At 45.2% G+C, this 25539-nt stretch overlaps 1 protein-coding gene across 5 annotated transcripts in view; it reads left to right on the top strand.

The window, feature by feature from the left end:
- The window catches only part of mapk15 (mitogen-activated protein kinase 15), a 214853-nt gene that overhangs the window by 4106 nt on the left and 185208 nt on the right, over positions 1–25539 (top strand). For all 5 annotated transcript variants that reach the window (XR_010017473.1, XM_063044741.1, XM_063044742.1 and 2 more), the window contains exons 2-3: positions 23845–23943; positions 24526–24555. Coding sequence is in view for 4 of the 5 variants with exons in the window: in XM_063044741.1 (XP_062900811.1) it covers positions 23845–23943; positions 24526–24555 (129 nt within the window). In the remaining variant the exon portion in view is untranslated. The remainder of the gene's footprint in view (positions 1–23844; positions 23944–24525; positions 24556–25539) is intronic.

The raw sequence follows: 25539 nt of genomic DNA, 5'->3' as shown, positions 1-25539 counted from the left end.
TCTTCTGGAATTTTTTGAGAATGTAACTATGAAATGGACATGGGAAAGCCAGTGGATATAGTGTACCTGGACTTTCAGAAAGCCTTTGATAAGGTCCCACATAGGAGGTTAGTGTGCAAAATTAGAGCAAATGGTATTGGGGGTAGGGTACTGACATGGATTGAAAATTGGTTGGCAGACAGGAAACAAAGAGTAGGGATTAATGGGTCCTTTTCAGAATGGCAGGCAATGACTAGTGGGGTACCGCAAGGCTCGGTGCTGGGACCACAGCTATTTACAATATACATTAATGATTTAGATGAAGGGATTAAAAGTAACATTAGCAAATTTTCAGATGACACAAAGCTGGGTGGCAGTGTGAAATGTGAGGAGGATGTTATGAGAATGCAGGATGACTTGGACAGGTTGGGTGAGTGGGCAGATGCATGGCAGATGCATCTTAATGTGGATAAATGTAAGGTTATCCACTTTGGTAGGAAGCACAGGAAGGCAGATTACTATCTGAATAGTGTAAAGTTAGGAAAAGGGGAAGTACAACGAGATCTAGGTGTCCTTGTTCATCAGTCACTGAAAGTAAGCATGCAGGTACAGCAGGCAGTGAAGAAAGCTAATGGCATGTTGGCCTTCATAACAAGGGGAGTTGAGTATAGGAGCAAAGAGGTCTTTCTGCAGTTGTACAGGGCTCTGGTGAGACCACACCTGGAGTATTGTGTGCAGTTTTGGTCTCCAAATTTGAGGAAGGACATTCTAGCTATTGAGGGAGTACAGCGTAGGTTCCCGAGGTTAATTCCCGGGATGGCGGGACTGTCATATGTTGAAAGATTGGAGCGACTGGGCTTGTATACACTGGAATTTAGAAGGATGAGAGGGTATCTGATTGAAACATATAAGTTTATTAAGGGATTGGACACGCTAGAGGCAGGAAACATGTTCCCGATGTTGGAGGAGTCGAGAAGATGGTGGCTTGTTGGTGAGGAATGATGGTTTAACTTTTCTTATTCTCACTTTCCCTTTAACTCCATTCTTATATTTCCAGTTCATCCCCTCCCCCCCACTACTTAGTTTAAACACACCCGTGTAGCAGTGGCAAACCTGCCTTCCAGAGTGCTGGTCCCCCGTCTGTTAAGGTGCAACCTGTCCCTTCTGTACAATTCATCCTTACCTCAAAACAGATCCCAGTGGTCCAGGAATCTAAATCCCTGCTTCCCGCACCAGCTCCTCAGCCACACATTCAGATCCCCTATCTCCCTGTTCCTGTCCTCTCTAGCACAAGGAACTGTACGCAAACCCGAGATAACAACCCTGGAGGTCCTGCTTTTCAGCCTTCTTCCGAGTTCTCTGAAGTCATGCTGCAAAATGTCTCTCATCTTCTTCCCGAGGTCATTTGTGCCGACATGCACCTTTCCTCTCCTCTCCTCCGTCTCCTCTTCTCCTCAATGAGGATAGTTTCCCCACCAGTTTCTGGGGTATGATGGTGTTGAACACTGAACAGCAGTCCACAAACCTGCCTGTCCAGGTAGACCCATTGTCTCAGCTTGCTCCTGCCCCACAAAACTCATTTCTACATACCTCGACACTGTTTTGTCCCCCCTTGTTCAATCCCTTCCCACCTACGTTCGTAACACTTCCCACGCTCTGAATTTTTTCAATGATTTTAAGTTCCCTGGCCCCCACTGCTTTATTTTCACCATGGATGTCCAGTCCCTATATACCTGCATCCCCCACCAGGAAGGTCTCAAAGCTCTCCGCTTCTTTTTGGATTCCAGACCTAACCAGTTCCCCTCTACCACCACTCTCCTCCATCTAGCAGGATTAGTCCTTACTCTTAATAATTTCTCATTTGGCTCCTCCCACTTCCTCCAAACTAAAGGTGTAGCCATGGGCACCCGTATGGGTCCCAGCTATGCCTGCCTTTTTGTTGGCTTTGTGGAACAATCCATGTTCCAAGCCTATACTGGTATCTGTCCCCCACTTTCCTTCGCTACATTGACGACTGCATTGGCGCTGCTTCCTGCACGCATGCTGAGCTCGTTGACTTCGTTAACTTTGCCTCCAACTTTCACCCTGCCCTCAAGTTTAGCTGGTCCATTTCTGACACCTCCCTCCCCCTTCCTGATCTTTCTGTCTCTATCTCTGGAGACAGCTTATCTACTGATGTCTACTATAAGCCTACGGACTCTCACAGCTACCTGGACTATTCCTCTTCCCACCCTTTCTCTTGCAAAAATGCCATCCCCTTCTCGCAATTCCTCCTTCCCTGCCGCATCTGCTCTCAGGATGAGGCCTTTCATTCCAGGATGAAGGAGATGTCGTCCTTTTTTAAAGAAAGGGGCTTCCCTTCCTCCACCATCAACTCAACTGTCAAATGCATCTCTCCCATTTCACGCACATCTGCTCTCACCCCATTCTCCTACCACCCCACTAGGAATAGGGTTCCCCTGGTCCTCACCTACCACCCCACCAGCCTCCGGGTCCGACATATAATTCTCCGTAACTTCCGCCACCTCCAACGGATCCCACCACTAAGCACATCTTTCCCTCCCCCCCCCTGCTTTCCGCAGGGATCGCTCCCTACGTGACTCCCTTGTCCATTCGTCATCCCATCCCTTCCCACCGATCTCCCTCCCGGCACTTATCCTTGTAAGCGGAACAAGTGCTACACATGCCCTTACACCTCCTCCCTCACCACCATTCAGGGCCCCAGACAGTCCTTCCAGGTGAGGCGACACTTCACCTGTGAGTCGACTGGGATGATATACGAAGGGTCTCGGCCTGAAACGTCGACTGCACCTCTTCCTAGAGATGCTGCCTGGCCTGCTGCATTCACCAGCAACTTTTATGTGTGTTGCTTGAATTTCCAGCATCTGCAGAATTCCTGTTGTTTGTGATATACTGCGTCTGGTGCTCCCGATGCGGCCTTTTATATATTGGCGAGACCCGGCGCAGACTGGGAGACCGCTTTGCGGTCTATCCACGGCCTCCTCTCCTGCCAAGATGAAGCCACACTCAGGTTGGAGGAACAACACCTTATATTCCGTCTGGGTAGCCTCCAACCTGATGGCATGAACATTGACTTCCCCAACTTCCGTTAATGCCCGTCCTCCCCTTCGGACCCCATCCCTTATCTATCTATCTATCTATTTATTTATTACTTTTTCCCTCTTTTTCTCTCTCTGTTTTTTCTCCCTCTGTCCCTCTCACTATAACTCCTTGCCTGCTGTCTATCCTCTGGGCTCCCCTCCCCCTTTCTTTCTCCCTAGGCTTTCCATCCCATGATCTTCTCCATTCTCCAGCCTTGAATCCCTTTTGCTAATCAACTTTCCAGCTCTTAGCTCCATCCCTCCCCGTCCTGTCTTCGCCTTATCTTTTCGGATCTCCCCTCCCCCTCCCACTTTCAAATCTCTTATTATCTCTTCTTTCTGTTAATCCTGACAAAGGGTCTCGGCCCGAAACATTGACTGTACCTCTTCCTATAGATGCTGCCTGGTCTGCTGTGTTCACCAGCATTTTTTGTGTGTATATGAGACTCCATTTAGATAGATAGATAGATATACTTTATTGATCCCGAGGGAAATTGGGTATGACAGGATAGAGTGGAGGGCAGAGGCTATTGCATCATCAGTGGATCGATTTGAGTGATAAGCAAATTGGAAGGGGTCCACTGTAGTCAGAGGAAAGACTTTAAAGTGCTCCATGACCAGCCGCTCAAAGCATTTCATAATGGTTGAGGTTAATGCCTCCGGATGATGGTCATTTAAGCAGGACACTGTGGCTTATTTTGGCACTGGAATGATAGTTGCCACCTTGAAAACTGAGGGGACAACGGATTGTACCAGAGAGATGTTAAATATATCTGTCAGCACCTCTATCAGCAGGACGTATGACGAAGGGTCTCGGCCCAAAACGTCAACTGTACCTCTTCCTAGAGATGCTGCTTGGCCTGCTGCGTTCACCAGCAATTTTTGTGTGTGATGTCTCTGAATATTCTCCTGTTTGTATTATCAAAGCAGTCCTGCAGTGCAGAAATTGCACCCTCAGGCCAGGTTTTCACTGCCTTTAGAACTGGTTTGACCTGTTTGTTCACTGGAATTAACATTACAGATAAGTGATCTGAGAGTCCAATGTGGGTGCTGTATAGGCACCCGGTATGTTAGTGTAAACCAGGTCTAGTGTATTTATGCTTCTCTTGCAGGATGTGGGAAGGCAGGGAGACCTCTAGTGTCCCTAATGACGGCAACTGCAAGAAATGCATCCAGCTGCAGCTTCTATCAAAGAACGTTGAGGAGCTGGAGCTGGAGCTGGAACTGGATGTGGATGAAGTCTGAATCTTTCAGGAGGCTGAAGTGGTGATAGATAGGACATATAAAGAGATAGTTACACCCAAGGTGAAGGACACAGGAAGCTGGGTGACAGTCAGGAAAGGGAAAGGGATTAAAGAGCCAGTGCAGAGTTCCCCTGTAGCCATTCCCCTCAAGAACAGGTATAAGACTTTGGATACTGTAGAGGAGATGACCTAACAGGAGAGAAGTAATAGTGGTCAGGTCTCTGGCCCTGAGTCTGCCTCTATGACTCAGATGGAAAGGTGGGAAAAGAGGCCTGCTATGGTGATAGGGGATTCATTAGTTAGCAAAATGGACAGACTGTTTTGTGGGTGAGAATGAGATTCCCCAATGGTATGTTGCCTCCTGGGTGCTAGGGTCCAGGATATCTCCATAAGACCATAGAAATAGGAGCAAAACTAGGCTATCTGACCCATAGAGTCTGCTCTGCCGTTCAGTCTTTTTTTCTAGACTGTCCTAGATCCATCTGTTAAACTCCTGAAGTTTGCAGACGACACTGTCATAAGGGGGTGGCTGGGAACAGACCCAAGTGCAAGACACAGACACTGAAGTACTAGGGACAGGACTAGGATACAGAGTGAGGGCTAGGACATGAACACAAAAACCGGGAACCCGGAACAGGACTGGAGGCAAGGCTTGAGTCCGGAGACCTGGGGCGAGGCTGGAGACCTGGGCCTTGGGGTCTTGAAGCTTGGCTTGGGGTCTTGAAGCTCCTCCTGGGCAGAGCGCGGTACTCCTGGGCAGGGTGCAGATCTCCACCCGACAGAGGCAAGGGATAGGAAGGGACAGAACCAACCGCAGGATAACGGCAATACAGCCTGGCTTACCCAACGGAGGCAAGGGACCGGAAGGGATAGAACCAATCGCAGGGTAATGGCAAGACGGCCTGACTTACCCAGCGGAGGCAAGGGACAGGAAGGGAGCTAGGTACAGGGTGGCTCCAGGACAAGACTTCAGGCGAGATGAGGCGAGAATTACCAGCAAGACAAGGCAAGGCTTCAGGCAATGCAAGGCGAGACAAGAACTTCGGGCGAGGCGAGAGTTACCGGCAAGACAAGGCAAGGCTTCAGGCGAGGAAACAGAAGGCAGGGGAAGGGATACAAGGAGTAAGGACAAAAAACAATCCAGCAGCCACACCCTGGTCTCTGGAGGTATTTATGCAGCCAGCCCCAATGAGAATCAGCTGCCTCAGTTAGGGCTCAACAGGAACAGAAACAGTGTAGACAGGAAAACCTGGAGCAAGGGTCAATGGACCGGACCGTGAACTGGAATGCGGACTTCACAGACCAGACCATGACAGACACAACTGTCATAGGCCTTATCCGAGACGGTGATGAGTCTGCATACAGACGGGTGGTGGAACAGCTGGCCCTCTGGTGTGGTCAACAATCTGGAGCTAAATACGCTCAAGACTGTGGAGATGACAGTGAACTTCAGGAGGTACCCCCCAATGCTCCCCCCACTCACTATACTCAAGAGTATTGTGTCTGCTGTGGAGACCTTCAGGTTTCTGGGTGTCATAATCTCCCAGGACCTGAAGTGGACACCAACGCGGACACTCTTATTAAAAAGGCTGAGCAGAGGTTGTATTTCCTACGTCAACTCAGGAAGTACAACCTGCCTCAATTTCTGATTCAATTCTATTCAGGTCTGTTATAAATAATCCAGTCTGTTCTCTGTTCGTCCATCACTGGTTTGGATCAGCTACCAAACAAAACAAGAATAGACTCCAAAGAACTGTCAGGGCTGCGGAAAGGATTATTGGTGTGAAGCTGCCCTGGATCCAGGACTTATATGCATCTGGAGTCGGGAAGCGAGCAAGCAACATCATTGTAGACCCATCACACCCTGGACATCACTTGTTCCAACTCCTTCCTTCTGGTAGGCGCTTTAGATCACTGTATGCCAGGACAAATAGGTACAAGAACCATTTCTTTCCGTATGCCACCAGTCTTATGAACACTTGAATTTTAGTCTATTATAAACCAAGTCCACCTGTGCATACACATTGTATATAGTTCATGATTATTTGCACTATTGTTTTGTTTGCTTTTTGATTCTGTTCAGCGAGAGCTCAGGGAAACCGGCATCAAATTCCCTGTATGTGTCCACATACTTGGCGATAATAAAGGATTCTGATTCTGATCCTGATTCTGATTCTATCTCCTCCTCAAGCCAAGTTCCCGGGCTTCTCCCCATAACCTTTGATACCAGTCCAATCAAGAATTTATCAATCTCTGCCTTAAACACACCCAACAACTTGGCCTCCAGAAATGCATGTGGCAACAAGTTTTAGATTAGATTAGATTCAACTTTATTGTCATTGTGCCGAGTACGGATACAAAGCCAATGAAATGCAGTTAGCATCTGACCATAAATGCAAAGAATACTGTTATTTACAAAGTAACTACAAATAAAAAGTAAGTGCTACAGCACACAAATATAAAAGTACTGAGACAGTACAATTTGGGTGCAATACTGCTTAGCACTGTGATGTGAGGTTCAGCAGGGTCACAGCCTCAGGGAAGAAGCTCTTCCTGTGCCTGCTGGTGCGGGAGCAGAAGCTCCTGTAGCGCCTACCGGATGGGAGAAGAGCAAAAAGTCCATGGTTAGGGTGAGATGCATCCTCGATAGTGCTTTTCACCCCGCCCAGGCAGCGTTTATGGTAGATGTTCTCAATAGTGGGCAATTGGGTGCCAATAATCCGCTGGGCAGTTTTCACCACACGCTGGAGTGCTTTGCAGTCCGATAGGGGACAATTGCCATACCACACTGAGATGCAGTTGGTGAGTATGCTCTCAATGGTACAGCGGTAAAAGTCCGTCAGTACCCTGGGAAAGAGGTGAGCTTTCTTGATGCTCCGCAGGAAATAAAGGCGCTGTTGTGCCTTTTTGATCAGGATGGAGGAGTTCAGGAACCAGGTGAGATCCTCAGAAATGTGGACACTAAGGAATTTGAAGCTTGATACACGCTCCACTACAGTTCCATTAATGTAGATGGGGACATGAGTGTTCCACAAATTCACCATCCTTTGGCTAAAGAAATTTCTCCGCATCTGTTTTGAAAGGGCACCCCTCGATCCTGAGGCTTTGCCATCCTGTCCTAGACTCTCCTACTATGGGAAATATCCTTTCCACATCTACTCTGTCTATGCCTTTCAACATTCAGAAGGTTTCAATGAGATCCCCCCTCATCCTTCTGAATTCCAGCGAGTACAGACCCAGAGCCATCAAACATTCCTCGTATGATAACCCTTTCATTCCTGGAGTCATCCTTGTGAACCTCCTCTGGACCCTCCCCAATGCCAGCACTTCTTTTCTGAGATGAGGGGCCCAAAACTGTTCACAATGCTCACAGTGAGGCCTCACCAGTGCTTTATAAAGCCTCAGTATCACATCCTTGCTCTTGTATTCTAGACCTCTTGAAATGAATGTAACATGGCATTTGCCTTCCTCACCACCGACTCAACCTGCAAGTTAACCTTCAGGGTGTTCTGCACAAGGACTTCCAAATCCCTCTGCATCTTAGATTCCTGTATTTTCTCGCCGTTTAGAAAATAGTCTGCACTTTTATTTCTACTTCCAAAGTGCATGACCATGCATTTTCCAACATTGTATTTCATTTGCCACTTTCTTGCCCATTCTTCTAATCTGTCTAAGTCCTTCTGCATCCTGCCTGTTTCTTCAACCCTACCTGCCCCTCCAGCAATCTTCGTATCATCTGCAAACTTGGCAATAAAGCCATCTATTCCATCATCTAAATCATTGATATACAGCATAAAAAGAAGTGGTCCCAATACTGATCCCTATGGAACACCACTAGTTACTGGCAGCCAACCAGAAAAGGATCCTTTTATTCCCACTCGCTATCTCCTACCAATCAGCCAATTCTGTAACCATGTTAGTAACTTTCCTGTAATACCATGGGCTCTTAACTTGGTAGGCAGCTTGTCAAGGGCCTTCTGAAAGTACAAATACAACATCCACTGCATCCCCTTTATCTATCTTACTTGTAATCTCCTCAAAGAATTCCAACAGGTTCATCAGGCAGGATTTCCCTGAAGGAAACCATGCTGACTTTCTACTATCTTGTCCTGTGTCACCAAGTACACCATCACCTCAACCTGAACAGTTCACTCTTTAACATCTTCCCAACCACTGAGGCCAGGCTAACTGGTCTATAATATCCTTTCCGCTGCCTTAGAAACATAGAAACATCAAAACCTGCAGCACGTTACAGACCCTTCGGCCCACAAAGTTGTGCCGAACATGTCCCCATCTTAGAAATTACTAGGCTTCCCCATAGCCCTCTATTTTTCTAAGCTCCATGTACCTATCTAAAAGTCTCTTAAAAGACCCTATCGTATCCGCCTCCACCACCACTGCTGGCAGCCCATTCCACACACTCACCACTCTCTGAGTTAAAAACTTACCCTGACATCTCCTCTCTACTTACTTCCCAGCACCTTAAACCTGTGTCCTCTTGTGGCAACCATTTCAGCCCTGGGAAAAAGCCTCTGACTATCCACACAATCAATGCCTCTCATCATCTTATACACCTCTATCAGGTCACCTCTCATCCTCCGTCGCTCCAAGGAGAAAAGGCCGAGTTCACTCAACCTGTTCTCATAAGGCATGCTCCCCAATCCAGGCAACATCTTTGTAAATCTCCTCTGCACCCTCCTATGGCTTCCATATCCTTCCTGTAGTGAGGTGACCAGAACTGTACAGTACTCCAAGTGGGGTCTGATCAGGGTCCTATATAGCTGCAACATTACGTTTTGGTTCCTAAATTCAGTTCTACGATTAATGAAGGCCAATACACTGTACGCCTTCGTAACCACAGCGTTAACCTGTGCAGCTGCTTTGAAAGTCCTATGGACTCGGACCCCAAGATCCCTTTGATCCTCCACACTGCCAAGAGTCTTACCATTAATACTATATTCTGCCATCATATTTGACCTACCAAAATGAACCACTTCACACTTATTTGGGTTGAACTCCATCTGCCACTTCTCAGCCTAGTTTTGCATCCTATCAATGTTCCACTGTAACCTCTGACAGCCCTCCACACTATCCACTACACCTCCAACCTTTGTGTCATCAGCAAACTTACTAACCCATCCCTCCACTTCCTCATCCAGGTCATTGAAGAAAGGCCTTCCTCCTTTCTTAAAGAGTGGAGTAACATTTGCAATTTTCCAGTCCTTTGGCACCATGCCAGAGTCCAATGATTTTTGAAAGATCATTTCTAATGCCACCACAGTCTCTAACGCAGGTTGACTCTGTGGTTAAGAAGGCATACAGTGCATTAGCCTTCATCAATCGTGGGATTGAGCTTAGGAGCCGAGAGGTAATGTTGCAGCTATATAGGATTCTGGTCAGACCCCACTTGGAGTACTGTGCTCAGTTCTGGTCGCCTCACTACACGAAGGATGTGGAAACCATAGAAAGGGTGCAGAGGAGATTTACAAGGATGTTGCCTGGATTGGGGAACATGCCTTATGAGAATAGGTTGAGTGAACTTGGCTTTTTCTCCTTGGAGAGATGGAGGATTGGAGGTGACCTGATAGAGGTGTAGAAGATAATGAGAGGCATTGATTGTGTGAATAGTCAGAGGCTTTTTCCCGGGGCTGAAATGGCTAGCATGAGAAGGCATAGTTTTAAGGTGATTGGAAGTAGGTACAGAGGAGATGTCAGGGTATGTTTTTTACTCAGAGAGTGGTGAGTGTGTGGGATGGGCTGCTGGCGACAATGGTGGAAGTGGATACGATAGGGACTTTTAAGAGACTCCTGGATAGGTACAAAGAGCTTAGTAAAATAGAGGGCTATGGGTAACCCTAGGTAATTTCTAAGGTAAGTACATGTTCAGCACAGCTTTGTAGGCTGAAGTGCCTGTATTGTGCTGTAGGTTTTCTATGTTTCTAATGCTACCTCTTTCGGAATCCTGGGGTGCAGTTCCTTTGGTCTGGGTGACTTATGTACCTTTAGATCTTTCAGCTTTTTGAGCACCTTGTCTCTCGTAACAATAACTATCCCACTTCTCTTCCTTCACACACCACATCATCAGGCATACTGCTAATGTCTTCCACAGTGAAGACTGATGCAAAATACTCAAAATGATCTCGGATAAAGTTCTCAGCATTCTTAAGTGGGAGAGTGAACAGCCAGAAATTGTGGTCCATATAGGTACCAATGACATGGGTAGGACGAGAAAACAAGCTTCTGCATAAGGAATTCACGGAGTTAGGTGTAGGGTGAAGGGCAGGACCTTCAGGGTTGTGATCTCAGGATTATTACCCATGCCACGTACTGCTGAGGCTAGAACTAGGAAGATTACACAGTTTAATACGTGGCTAAGGAGTTGATGTAGGAAGGAGGGCATAAGATTTTTGGATCATTGGGCTCTCTCCCAGGGAAGGTGGGACCTGTACAGAAGGGACAATTGGGGGACTGATATCCTAGTGGGAAAATTTGTTATTGCTGCACGGTGGGGTTTAAACTGGAGTTGGGATGGGAACCAGTGCTAGAAAAGTTAGTGGAGAGGTTGTGGAGGCAGAGGTTGGTAAGACCTCAGACCAAGTTAGAAATCAAAAGGTTGAACATGGTGCAACCGGTGTCCTGAGCTGCCCAAATTTCAGTGCAAGGATATTGTAGCAAAGATGGATAACAGTGCTGAAGATGAGGTAGCTGGTTTACAAGCAGAGGAGAGGCTGTTGATAGGGCAAAATTGGAGTCAACAGGATGAATTGCAGCTTAAATGCAGACAGGATCAAAAAAGGAGAATACAGGACTGAAGGTGTTGTATCTGAATGTGCGCAGTATATGTCATAAGTTAGATGAACTTGCAGCACAATTGCAGATTGGCAGGTATGATGTTGTAGGCATTACTGAATCATAGTCAAAAGAAGATTACAGCTTGTGGGAAGTTAGAGGATTGGGAAACTTTTAAATACCACCAGAAGCAACTAAAAAAGTTATTAAGAAGGTAAATATGGAATATGAAAGTTAACTAGCAAATGATATTTAAGAGGATACATTGAATTGAATTGACTTTTATTTCTTACATCCTTCACATACATGAGGAGTAGCAAGCTGCAGATGGAACCTTTGACCAGCCTCTCAAAACATTTGCTTATGATTGAGATTAGTGCGACAGGACGCCAGTCATTCAGGCATGTTACTTTGGTCTTTTTTGGTACAGGGACAATGGTGGATGATTTGAAGCAGGAGGGCACTCTGTGCTGGGAGAGGGAGTGATTAAAAATGTCTGTAAACACACCTGCCAGTTGTGCTGCGCACATCCTGAGTACTTGCCCTGGGATGTCATCTGGTCCCGCAGCCTTGCGACTGTCCACTCATTGGAAACATCTGCATACCTCACCCTCAGAGATGACCAGGTTGCAGATTGTAGCGGTGGCTTTTCGCGAAGGCTCAGAGTTAGCGACATCGAACCGAGCATAAAAGCGATTGAGCTCACCTGGGAGAGAGGCCGCGATGTTGGCGGCACCACTATGTTTGGCTTTGAAGTCTGCGGTGGTATGCAACCGTCGCCACAAGTCATGTATGCTATTCGTTGTGAATCTTGACTTAATCGTGTCCCTGTATTGTTGTTTAACAGCCTTGATAGCCTTGATCGTAGCTACTTTTCTTGAGCTCCTGCTGATTGCCGGCAATGTAAGCTTTATGTCGTGCGGGAAGTGCTGCTCGCACGGAACAATTGATCCAAGCGTTCTGGTTCAGGAAGACCCTGACTCACTTCTGGGGGACAACATCTTAGATGGATGAAGCATGTGACTCCATCCGTGATCTCAGAGACATCGTCATCATGGAAGACATTCCAGTCGACATCATTGAAGTAGTCCTGCTGCATGGAGGCCAATTGGTCAGACCAACAGTGGACGGTTTTAACTATGGCCGCCTCTTGTCTCAGCTTCTGCCTGTACATTGGCAAAGCAGGATCGAAGAGTGATCTGATTTTCCAAAAGCTGGGCGAAGAAGAGTTTTGTAAGCGTTGCAGAGCATTACAAAAGTTTCTTCAGATACATAAAGAGCAAAAGAGAGACGAGAGTGGAGATTGGGCTGCTAGAAAAATATGCCAGAGAGGTAGCCATGGGGGACAAGGAAATAACGGATGATCTGAATAAGTATTTTAACATCAGTCTTCACAGTGGAAGTTCCAGGTGTCGGGTCATGAAATGTGTGAAGTTACCATAGCTAGAGAGAAGGTTCTGGGGAAACTGAAAGGTTTGAAGGTAGATATATCACCTGGACAAGATGGTGTACACCTCAGAGTTCTAAAAGAGGTGGCTGAAGAGATCGTGGAGGACATTACTAATGATCTTTTGAGAATCACTAGATTCTGGAATTGTTCCGGAAGACTGAAAAATTGTAAATGTCTCTCCACACTTCAAGATCCTTTACCATAGCATTGGAGATGGATAGGAAGAGACAAGTTAGGAAAGGTTTTAATTGGAGTAAGAGGAAGTATGAAGCTATCAGGCAGGAACATGGAAGCATAAACTGGGAAAAAATGTTCTCGGAAAATGTATGGCAGAAATGTGGCAAATGTTCAGGGGATATTTGCGTGGTGTTCTGTATAGGTATGTTCCAATGAGACAGGGAAAGGATGGTAGGGTACAGGAACCATGGTTTACAAAAGCTGTTCAAAATCTAATCAAGAAGAAATGAAAAGCTTACAAAAAGTTCAAAAAAACTAGGTAATTATCGATAGAGATCTCGAAAATTATATGGCTAGCAGGAAGGAATTTAAGAATGAAATTAGGAGAGCCAGAAGGGGCCATGAGAAGGCCTTTGCGAGCAGGATTAAGGAAAACCCAAGGCATTCTACAAGTATGTGAAGAGCAAGAGGATAAGACGTGGAGAATAGGACCAATCAAGTGTGACAGTGGAAAAGTCTGTATGGAACCGGAGGAGATAGCGAAGGTACTTAATGAATATTTTGCTTCAGTATTCACTACGGGAAAAGACCTTGGCAATTGTAGGGATGGCTTACAGTGGACTGAAAAGCTTGAGCATATAGACATTAAGAAAAAGATGTGCTGGAGCTTTTGGAAAGCATCAAGTTTGATATGTCACCGGGACTGGGTGAGATATACCCCAGGCTATTGTGGGAGGTGAGGGAGGAGATTGCTGAGCCTCTAGCAATGATCTTTGCATCATCAATGGGGACAGGAGAGGTTCTGGAGGATTGGAGGGTTGCAGATGTTGTTCCCTTATTCAAGAAAGGGAGTAAAGGTAGCCCAGGAAACTATAGACCAGTGAGTCTTACCTCAGTTGTTGGTAAGTTGATGGAGAAGATCCTGAGAGGCAGGATAATCCACATTTGGAGAGGCATAATATGGTTAAGAATAGTCAGCATGGCTTTGTCAAAGGCAGGTCATACCTTACGAGCCTGATTGAATTTTTTGAAGATGTGACTAAACACATTGGTGAAGGTAGAGCAGTAAATGTAGTGTATATGGATTTCAGCAAGGCATTTGGTAAGGTGCCCCATGCAAGGCTTATTGAGCAAGTAAGGAGGCATGGGATCCAAAGGGACCTTGCTTTGAGGATTCAGAATTGGCTTGCCCACAGAAGGCAAAGAGTGGTTGTAGACGGGTCATATTCTGCATGCAGGTCAGTGACCAGTGGTGTGCCTCAGGGATCTGTTCTGTCTAAGTCCTTTTGAAGCCTTCCTGTTTCCTCAACACTACCTGCCCCTCCACCAATCTTCATATCATCTGCAAACTTGGCAAGAAAGCCATCTATTCCATCTCCTAAGTCATTGATATACAGTATAAAAAGAAGTAGTCCCAGCACTGACCCCTGTACTACATCTCTAGTCATTGACAGCCAGCTAGAAAAGGATCCTTTTATTCCCACTCTCTACCTCCTACCAATCAGCCAATGCGCTAACCATACCAGTAACTTCCATGTAGTACCATGGGCTCTTAACTTGGTAAGCAGCCTCATGTGTGGCATCTTGTCAAAGGCCTTCTGAAAATCCAAATATACAACATCCACTACATCCCCTTTATCTACCCTATGAGTATTCACCTCAAAGAATTCCAACAGGTTCATCAGGCAAGATATTCCCTTAAGGAAAGTAGGGTGACTTTGTCCTATCTTGGCCTGTGTCACGAAGTACTCCATAACCTCAGCCTTAACAATTGACTCCCAACATCTTCTCAACCATAAAGGTCAGGCTAACCGGTCTATAATATCTTTTCTGCTGCCTTCCTCCTTTCTTAAAGAATGGGGTGATATTTGCAATTTTTTAGTCCTCTGGCACCATGCTAGAGTCCAATGACTTTTGAAAGAACATTACTAATGCCTCCAGAATCTTTATCACTACCTCTTTGAAAACCCTAGAGTGCAGTTCATCTGATGCGGGTGACTTACATACCCTTCGATCTTCCAGCTTTACTCACTTCTCTTCCCTCGCACCCATCAACGTCGAGCCCACTGCTAGTGTCTTCCGCCTAAAATATTCATTTAGTTCATCTTGCTTTTCTTTGTCCCCTGTTATTATTTCTCTGGTCTCGTTTTCTAGTGGTCCTATATCCACTCTCATCTCTTTTTTACATAATTAAAAATACTTTTTCATTCCACTTTGATATTGTTTGCTAGATTGCTTTAATATTTCATCTTTTTCCTCCTAATGATTCTTTAAGTTGCTCTCTGTAGGGTTTTAAAAGCTTCCCAATTCTCTGTCTTCTCACTAATGTTGCTTTGTTGTATGCCCAGTCATTTGCTTTTACATTAGCTTTGACATCCCTTGTTAGCCACAGTTGTACTGTTTTGCCATTTAAGTATGTCTTTGTTTTTGGAATACATCTATCATAGTCATAGTCATACTTTATTGATCCCAGGGGGAAATTGGTTTTTGTTACAGTTGCACCATAAATAATAAATAGTAATAGAACCATAAATAGTTAAATAGTAATATGTAAATTATGCCAGTAAATTATGAAATAAGTCCAGGACCAGCCTATCGGCACAGGGTGTCTGACCCTCCAAGGGAGGAGTTGTAAAGTTTGATGGCCACAGGCAGGAATGACTTCCTATGACGCTCTGTGCTGCATCTTGGAGGAATGAGTCTCTGGCTGAATGTACTCCTGTGCCCACCCAGTACATTATGCAGTGGATGGGAGACATTGACCAAGATGGTGTGCAACTTAGACAGCATCCTCTTTTCAGACACCACTGTGTGAGAGTCCAGTTCCATCCCCACAACATCACTGGCCTTACGAATAAGTTTGTTGATTCTGTTGGTATCTGCTACCCTCAGCTGCTGCCCCAGCACACAACAGCAGACATGATAGCACTGGCCATCACAGACTCGTAGAACATCCTCAGCATCGTCCGGCAGATGTTAAAGGACCTCAGTCTCCTCAGGAAATAGAGACGGCTCTGACCCTTCTTGTAGACAGCCTCAGTGTTCTTTGACCAGTCCAGTTTATTGTCAATTCGTATCCCCAGGTATTTGTAATCCTCCACCATGTCCACACTGACCCCCTGGATGGAAACAGGGGTCACCAGTGCCTTAGCTCTCCTCAGGTCTACCACCAGCTCCTTAGTCTTTTTCACATTAAGCTGCAGATAATTCTGTTCACACCATGTGACAAAGTTTCCTACAGTAGCCCTGTACTCAACCTCATCTCCCTTGCTGATGCATCCAACTATGGCAGAGTCATCCGAAAACTTTTGAAGATGACAAGACTATACCTGCACCTTCCTCATTTTTCTCAGAACCTCATGCCATTGCTGCTTTTGTTGTCATCCCTGCCAGCATTTCCCTCTAATTTACTTTAGCTAACTCCTTTCTCATACTGCAATTTCCATTATGCCCCTGAAATATTGCTACATCAGACTTTTACTTTCTCCCTATCAGATTTCAAGCTGAGTTCAATCACGTTGTGATGACTGCCTCGTAAGGGTTCTTTTACCTTAATCTCCCTAATTACCTCCGGTTCATTACATAACACCCAGTGCAGTCTCGCTGATCCCCTGGTAGCTCAATGACAAACAGTTTGAAAAAGCCATTTTGCCAAAAGGCATTCAACAAACTCTCTCTCTTGGGATCCATTTCCAACCTGAATTTCCCAATCGACCTGCATGTTAAAATCTCCAGTGACTATCATAACGTTGCCCTTTTGACACACCTTTTCTATTTCCTTTTACAGTCTGTGGTCCACATTCCAGCTAGTTTTGGGAGGCCTGTCACCAGGCTACTTTTACCCTTGCAGTTTCTTTACTCAACCCATGAGGATTCACCATCTTCCGATCCTGTGTCACATCTTTCTACTGATTTGATGCCATTCTTTGCCACCAGAGCCACGCCACACCCTCTGTCTACTTTCCTTTCCCTCCGATACAGTTTGTAACTTTGGACATTCAGCCCCCACTACAATCATCCTTCAGCCTCGATTCATTGATGGTGACAACTTCGTACCCAACAATTTGTAAAAGTGTAACAAGATCATCCACCTTATTTCACCTGGTTTACTGAACTTTCATGAACACATTTGACAAACCCTATTCCATCTATTCTTTTTATAGTATGGGAGTCCCAGTCAATGTGTGGAAAGTTAAAATACCCTACTGTAACAACCTTATGTTTCTTGCAACAGTCTGTGATCTCTCTATAAATTTGTCCCTCTAAATCCCTCGGACTGTTTGTTGGTCTGTTATATAGCCCCACTGATGTGGTCATACCTTTCTTAATTCTCAGTTCCATCTATAAACACCTCATTAGTTGAGTTCTCCAGTCTGCCGTGACTGAGCACTGCTGTGACATTTTCCCTGACTAGTGACACCTCTCTTCCTCTTTTAATCCTTCTCGCTCTGTCACGTCTAAAAAATTAGAACCCCAGAATACTGGGCTGACAATCCTGCCCATCCTGCAACAAGTCTCACAATGGCTACAATATCATAGTTCCAGGTGTCGATCCATGCTCTGAGCTCATCTGTCCTTCCTACGATACAGGAAAGGAATGGAGGGTTATGGGCTGAGTGCAGTTCGGAGGGACTAGGTGACAGTAGCGTTCGGCACGGACTAGAAGGGCAGAGATGGCCTGTTTCCGTGCTGTAATTGTAATATGGTGATATAAGTCACTTAAAAGTCAACAGCATCATAACATTTTAAGTAATGTTTGGATATTAAACGCACAGCGCATACTTTCCCCGTATGAACATACAAAATCATTGCAACACACCAATATCGCTGAATCAGTGGGAACCCTGGGCTTGTTTTCCTGCAACAACAAGGTCCCGTCGAGGGTTGACGGGAGACAGTGATACTCGAAGGGAGTTCCTTATGTCCAGTCTATTCCGCAGTTTAGTTTTCGTTGCATTCTTTGTAGAGATATGTTGGAAATGGAAGCAACGTTTTCAGTGCTTTCGTGGCTATCTCAGGATATTCAACCTTGACTTTGATCCAGAATGCCGGCAGAGATGTTATGTCAAACATACTTTTCAGCCCGCCGTCATTTGCAAGCTCGAGGAGTTGATCTCCTTCCCACGCTGACATGGATGACGCACAGGTCATGACCTCGCTTGAGCTCAACAGTGGGTGTGACAGGGAATGAGGAAAGGTGCAAGGCCCGGTACCGGTCCACGGCCCAGTGGTTGGGGACCGCTGAACTAGATGAACTCCGATCGTTCGGGTCAGTGATAAGACATATAGAGAAGTAATTACTCCTAAGGTGCAGGAAACTGTGTGACAGTCAGGAAGGGGAAAGTGATTAAACAGCCAGTAGAGAGTACCTCTGTGGCCATCGCCCTCAACAACAGATAATGCCACTTTGGATACTATTGAGTGGGAATGACCTAGCAGAGGAAAGGCATGGTGTTCAGGTCTCTGGCACTGAGTCTGACTCTGACTCAGAAGGGGAAGGAGGAGAAGAGGTACGCTATGGTAATAAGGGGTTTGTTAGGGGAACAGAAAAGAGGTTCTGTGAACGAGAACGAGATTCCCCGATGGTATGTTGTCTTCTGGGTGCCAAGGTGTGGTTCATCTCGGATTGAGTCTTCAGGATTCCTAAGTGAGAGGGTGAACAGCCAGAATTCGCGGTCCATGTATGTACTAATGACATGAGTAGCATGAGTGGTGAGGCTCTACATAGGGAACTTAGGCTTGCCCTTTAGCTGCTAAGTTAAAGAGCAGGACATCCAGGGTTGTTATCTCAGGATTGCCATGTGCCCGTGTGGTCCGCAAGAATATTGTCAATATTAAACCGGTCCACAGTGCAAGAAAGGTTAGGGACCCCGATCTAGTTTCAGCTCCAGCTCCCTCATGTGGATTGTTAGAAGCTGCAGCTGGATGCACTTCTTGCAGATACAGTGTTCAGGACATTGGAGGTCTCCCTGCCTTCCCATATCCCACAAGAGGCATTGATCGTGTGGATAGTCAGAGGCTTTTTCCCAGGGCTGAAATGGCTAACACGAGAAGGCACAGTTTTAAGGTGCCTTCTCATGTTAGTTTAGCATAGACTTAAACACACAACCCACTGGATCAATGCTCAGGGCAATCACACAGCATCCAACAAAATCGCTCCTAGACAATATCCCACAATGAAACACTCTGGTTCTGTCTGCTGAATTCTTAATTTGACTAAAGGGTTAGTACAGAAAGAACAAGAAAAACAAAAGGGCCCATTTTAATGCAACAGTCTAATGTGCACAAGTTGGAGCTCACGGTTTCCCCTTTGCCAATCCTCCTTTGATCTCAGCCTGGGGCTTCATCGAATCAAGGCCCCATTCCGAGTCAAATCGTATGACCTCTTCTCTCCCACGTCTTCTCTCTTCATCTCCTTAACAAATGCCTCAAGCTTAAACTTGTGTCCCTCACCAGAGAAACCTCCCCTTAATCCAACCATCCTAATTGGATGGCACACAATTCTCCTATCTCTTATCTTCAACAGTAACCCAAACAATCAGCTTGCACAGAACAGCACAAAAGGAAGTACAGAACAGCATAACTGTAAAAAAAAATGAACCAGGACATTACATGTAATAACCCAGATATTATTAGCTTAATGTCAATGAACTTTAAAGAGGTAGTGATCGTAATATGATTGAATTCATACTGCTGTTTGAGAGAAAGAAACATGTTTCTGAATCACAATGGAATAAAGAGAATTACAGAGGCATGAGAGAAAAGCTTGCCCAGGTAGATTGGAAGAGGACACTGGCGGGGATGATGGCAGAGCAGAGATGGCTGAAGTTTCTGGGAATAGTTCACAACGTGCACTATAGATATGTCCCACAGAGGAAGAAAGGACATATAGGGTAGCAAAAGTGAGTGGGTAGTTGGATGATTGGGAGGCTTTTAAAATCCAACAAAAGGCAACTAAAAAAGCACTAAGAAGGGAAGTGATGAAATATGAGGGCAGACTAGCCAGAAATATAAAGCAGGATTCCTGAAGGTTTTTCTGTTATGTAAAGAGTAAAAGGGAGGTGAGAGTTGATATTGGACCACTGGAAAATGCTGCTGGTGAGGAGGTAATGGGGGACAAGGAAATGGCAGATGAACTTAATGGGTACTTTGCATCTGTCTTCACTGTGGAAGACATAGCAGTGTACCAGTGGTCCATGAGTATTAGGGAGCAGGAGTGAGCGCCATTGCTGTGACAAAGGAAAAAGTGTTAGGCGAACTGAAAAATCTTAAGGTGGATAAGTAACCTGGACCAGATGGACTACATCCCAGAGTCCTGAGAGAAGTTGCTGAAGAGATAATGGATGCATTGGTAATGGTCTTTCAAGAATAACTTGATTCTGGCATAGGCCTGGAGGACTGGAAGATTGCAAATGTCCCTTCACTCTTTAAGAAGGGAGGAGGGCAAAAGAAAGGAAATTATAGGCCAGTTGGCCTAACCTCAGTGGTTAGGAAAATGTTAGAGTCTATTATTAAGGATGAAGTTTCGAGGAACTTGGAGACTAATGATAAAATAAGTCAAAGTGAGCATGGTTTTTGTAAAAGGAAATCTTGCCTGACAAATTGGTTAGATTTCTTCAAGGAAGTAACAAGCAGGACAAAGGAGAGGAAGTGGATGTCATTTACTTGGATTTTCAGAAGGCGTTTGATAAAGGTGCTACACATGAGGCTGCTTAACAGGATAAAGTCCAATGGCGTTAGAGGAAACAAACTGGCATGGATAGCGGAATGGCTGACAGGCAGGAGGCAATGAGTGGGAATAAAAGGGGCCTTTTCTGGCTGGCTGCCAGTGACCAGTTGTGTTCCTCAGGAGTCACATTGTTTGTCAATGATTTAGATAATGGCTTTGGCAAAGTTTGTGGATGATATGGTTAGGTGGAGAGGTAGATAGTGCTGAGGAAGCAATGCTATTGCAGCAGGACTTAGACAAATTGGAAGAATGGACAAAAGGTGACAGATGGAATACAGTGTTCAGAAATGTATGACGCATATTGGTAAAAGGAACAATAATGCAGATTATTATCTAAGTAGAGAGAAGGTTCAAACATCAGAGGTGCAGAGGAATTTAGGAGTTCTCCTGCAATACTTCAAGAAGGTTAATTTACAGGATGAGTCTGTGGTAAAGAAGGCAAATGCAATGTTGCCATTTATTTCAAGGGAAATAAAATATAAAAGCAAGGAGATAATGCTGAGCCTTTATAAGACACTAGTCAGTCCGCAGTTGAAAATTGTCAACAATTATGAGCCCCGTGTCTCAGAAAAGATGAGCTGTCATTGGAGAGAGTCTAGGGGAGGTACATGAGGATGATTCCGGGAATGAAGGGGTTAACATAGGAGGAGCATTTGGCAACTTTGGGCCTGTACTCACTGGAACTTAGAAGAATGGGGGGGGGGGGGATCGAATTGAAAACTACTAAATGTTGAAAGGACTAGTTAGGGTGTATGTGGAGATCATGTTCCCTATGGTGGGGGTATCCAGAACTAGAGGGCACAGCCTCAAAATTGAAGAGCGACCTTTTAGAACAGAGGTAAAGAGGAATTCTTTTTTAGCCAGAGTAGCGAATCTGTGGAATGGTCTGCTACAGACTATGGTGGAGGTGGAAATTGATCGTTTCCTGATCGGTCAGGTCATCAAAGGATATTGCGAGAAGGCAGGTGTATAGTGTTGAGTGGGACCCAGGATCGGCCATGATGGAATGTCTCGATGGGCTGAATGGCCTAATTCTGCTCCTATGTCTTATGGTGTTATGGAAATCTGATCAAGATTGATGGGAAGATGAATGCTGCTAAATACACAGAGATCCTGGATAAAAACTTGCTAGCCTCTGCCAGAAAGCTTAAACTGGGGCCAATGTTCATCTTTCAGCAACAACCCCAAAGTACCCTGCCAGAATGACTACAAATGAGAAAAATTGATGTGCTTGAGTTGTCCAATTAGTCCTGACCTTAAACTGATCAAACATCTCTGGCAAAATCTCAAACTGTTGTTCACCAGCACTCCCCAATGAACCTGGCACATTTTGAGCAATTCTCCAAGGAGGAATGGGCAAATCTTTCTTCATCACCTGCAAAGTTAATACAGATGAGAGTCATTGATCGTGTGGATAGTCAGAGGCTTTTTCCCAGGGCTGAAATGGTTAACACGAGAGGGCACAGTTTTAAGGTGTTTGGAAGTAGGTATGGAAGTGATGCCAGGGCTAAGTTTTTTACTCAGAGAGTGGTGAGTGCATGGAATGGGCTGCCGGCGATGCTGGTGGAGGTGGATATGATAGTCTTTTAAGGGACTCTTGGATAGGTACAAGGAGCTTAGAAAAATAGAGGGCTATGGGTAACCCTAGGTAATTTCTAAGTAAGTACATGTTTGGCACAGTATTGTGGGCCGAAAGGCCTGTATTGTGCTGTAGGTTTTCTATGTTTCTTGATTAATCCAAAGACTACAAGCTGTAATAGCTGCAAAAGATGGTTCAACTAGGTACTGAGCAAAGAGAGATGAATACTTTTGATCTGATGACATTTAAATTTTTGAATTTTTATGCCTTTCATTCTTTACAGTTTTACCTGATTTTGGGGTTCTATGAAAAAAGAAGCATGTGATTTACAAGTAAAAATGATCAGTTAAATTGATCCAAATCCCTGGTTGTTATACTCATTTCTGTGAACGAGGGTTTGGGGGCTGAATACTTTTTTAAAGCATTTTATATCAATGATCTGGATGATAATATGGATCAGCAAATTTGTAGATGACACCAAGACTATCAAAGCTTGTAGCGGGATCTGGACCAGCTGGAAAAATGGGCTGAAAAATGGCAGATGGAACTTAATGCAGGTAAGTGTGAGGTGTTGCATTTGGGAGGACAAACCAGGGTAGAACTTGTATGGTGAGTAGTAGGGCACAGAAGAGTGTGTTCGACTTGAAGGATATGGAATTACAGATGCATAATTCTTTTAAAGTAATGTCACAGGTAGGTATGGTCGTAAAGAAAGCTTTTGGCACATTAGCCTTCATAAATCAAAGTACTGAGTACAGGAATGGTGATGTTATGTTCAAGTTGTATAAGATATTGGTGAGGCCTAATTTGGAGTAGTGTCTAGTTCTGGTCACCTACTTACAGAAAAGATGTAAATATGTCTGAAAGAATGCAGAGAAAATTGACAAGGATGTTGCTGGAATTTGAGGACCTGAGTTATAGGGCAAGGTTGAATAGGTTAGGACTTTATTCCCTAGAACATAGAAGCATGAAGGTAGATTTGATAGAGGTATACAAAATTATGAAGGGTGTTGATAAATTAAATGCAAGCATGCTTTTTCCACTGAGATTGGGTGAGTCTACAACTAGAGGTCATGGGTTAAGGGTGAAAGTTAAAAGTTTAAGGGGAACATAAGGGGGTATTTCTTTTTTCAGAGGGTGATGAGGGTGAGCCAGCGCAAGTGATGGATGTGAGCTCGATTTCAACATTTAAGAGAAATTTGAATAAGTATATGGATGGGAGGGGTATCTGGTCTGGTGCAGGTCAATGGGACGAGGCAGAATAATGGTTTAGCACAGACTAGATGAGCCAAAGGGCCAGTTTCTGTGCTGTAATGTTCTATGACTCTTTGACTCTGTTGGGGAGATGTCAGAGGCAGGTTTTTTTTCACAGGGTGGTAGGTGCATAGAATGCTCTGCCAGAGTTGACAGTAGAGGCAAATGCATCTGGGGACATTAAAGAGACTCTTAGATTGGCACATAAATAATAGATAAATAGACGGTTATGTTGAAAGGTAGGGTTAGATTGATTGTAGAGCAGATTAAAAGATTGTGGGCTGAAGGTGCTGTATTTTGTTGTAATATTTTATGACCTATGATTCTCCAGGTGCTCATAATTCCTGGGTGGATTGTTCTCTTTCCACGCTGTGTTTCTGTGACTGTGACTTCCCAGACCTATATTGATCCTGACATAGTCAGTGACTCTCTGGGCAAGATATTGTCAAAGATTCACAGTGTTTTGGGCAAGGAAATTGTAGTGCAGGGCACAGATACAATAATTCAGTCCCATCAAACACATCCATATATCTTATTTCCAGGCTTATGGAATAGTGTGGAAAGCGATCGATCGACAAACGGGAGAGGTGGTGGCTGTGAAGAAAATCTTCGATGCCTTCAGAAACCGGACAGATGCTCAGGTACCTTGGGGCAGGGGTAGGGGTTGTTCTGTGTTCATTGTGGAGATCACAGTACTAGTTGCTGTATCCCCAAAAGTGGAAGTCCTCTTCCTAGTCCTAGTCACAGTTGGGTGCCAGAGCAGTTGCTTGTTCTGCACTCCTGCTTCCCATTCCCAACTGCTTGCTGGTTAGGGTCCTGATTTTCTGCTAAACTGAGGGTACATCTTCACAATCATGCCACTGTGTGGATCTTCCCTCCCCAATCCTGCTTCAGGGTTGGAAGGGGGCTTCATTTTTCAATGATGGTTTGGGGTACTCCAATTCCTGCCAGGTGGGTTTGTCTTTTTCCAATCCAAACCTAAAGAGGATGCCTCCTCCTCAACCTCATTGATTGTCCCTCTGTTTTGTCATGAAAGGTAGAGACAGTTTCTCTCCATTTCCTCCTTGAGGTTCAGGAGAGCATGCCTTTGCTTCAAAAGGTAGGAGTCCTTTCCTGTCCCCATCCCATTTAGGTTGTCCCTTGATATGCTGGTTCTGTGGTGTGGGAAGTGGGGTTTGTCCTGCCCTGTCTGATCACTGTCTGACGTACTTTTTATTTTTCAGAGGACGTTTCGTGAAATTTTGTTACTTCAGGTGAGTTTCTTATAGAACATAAAACATAGAATAGTACAGCACAGTACAGGCCCTTCAGCCCACATTGTTGTGCTGACCCTCAAACCCTGCCTCCCATATAACCCCCCACCTTAAATTCCTCCATATACCTGTCTAGTAGTCTCTTAAACTTCACTGGTGCATCTGCCTCCACCACTGACTCAGGCAGTGTATTCCACGCACCAACCACTCTCTGAGTAAAAAACCTTCCTCTAATATCCCCCTTGAACTTCCCACCCCTTACCGTAAAGCCATGTCCTCTTGTATTGAGCAGTGGTGCCCTGGGGAAGCGACGCTGGCTATCCACTCTATCTATTCCTCTAATATCTTATATACCTCTATCATGTCTCCTCTCATCCACCTTCTCTCCAAAGAGTAAAGCCCTAGCTCCCTTAATCTCTGATCATAATGCACGCTCTCTAAACCAGGCAGCATCCTGGTAAATCTCCTCTGTACCCTTTCCAATGCTTCCACATCCTTCCTGTAGAGAGGTGACCAGAACTGGACACAGTACTCAAAGTGTGGCCTAACCAGAGTTTTATAGAGCTGCATTATGTTACAAAGGAGGCCTTTCAGCTCTATTCTGGCTCCCAGTGGAGCAATCCCAGTAGCTCTCAACAACACACTCAAAATGCTGAAGGAACTTAGCAGGCTAGCCAGCATTGAGGAAAAGAATACAGTCGACGTTTCGGGCTGAAACCCTTCGGCAGGACTGGAGCAAAAGTTGAGTAGATTTAAAAGGTGGAAGAAGGGGAGAGAGCAAACACAAAGTGATAGGTGAAAGCTGGAGGGAGAAGGATGAAGAAAAGAACTGGGAAGTTGATTGGTGAAAGAGACAGAAGGCCATGGAAGAAAGAAAAGGAGGGAGGAGCGCCAGAGGGAGGTGATGGATGGGCATGAACATCAATTTCTCAAACTTCCGGTAATGCCCCCCCATGCCCCCTCACCCCTTCACCATTTCCCATC

The sequence above is a fragment of the Mobula hypostoma genome, chromosome 3 (genome assembly GCF_963921235.1).
Source record: "Mobula hypostoma chromosome 3, sMobHyp1.1, whole genome shotgun sequence".
NCBI lineage: Eukaryota > Metazoa > Chordata > Chondrichthyes > Myliobatiformes > Myliobatidae > Mobula > Mobula hypostoma.
The sequence above is the reverse complement of the archived record's forward strand: the minus strand, read 5'-3'. Positions and strand labels throughout refer to the sequence as shown.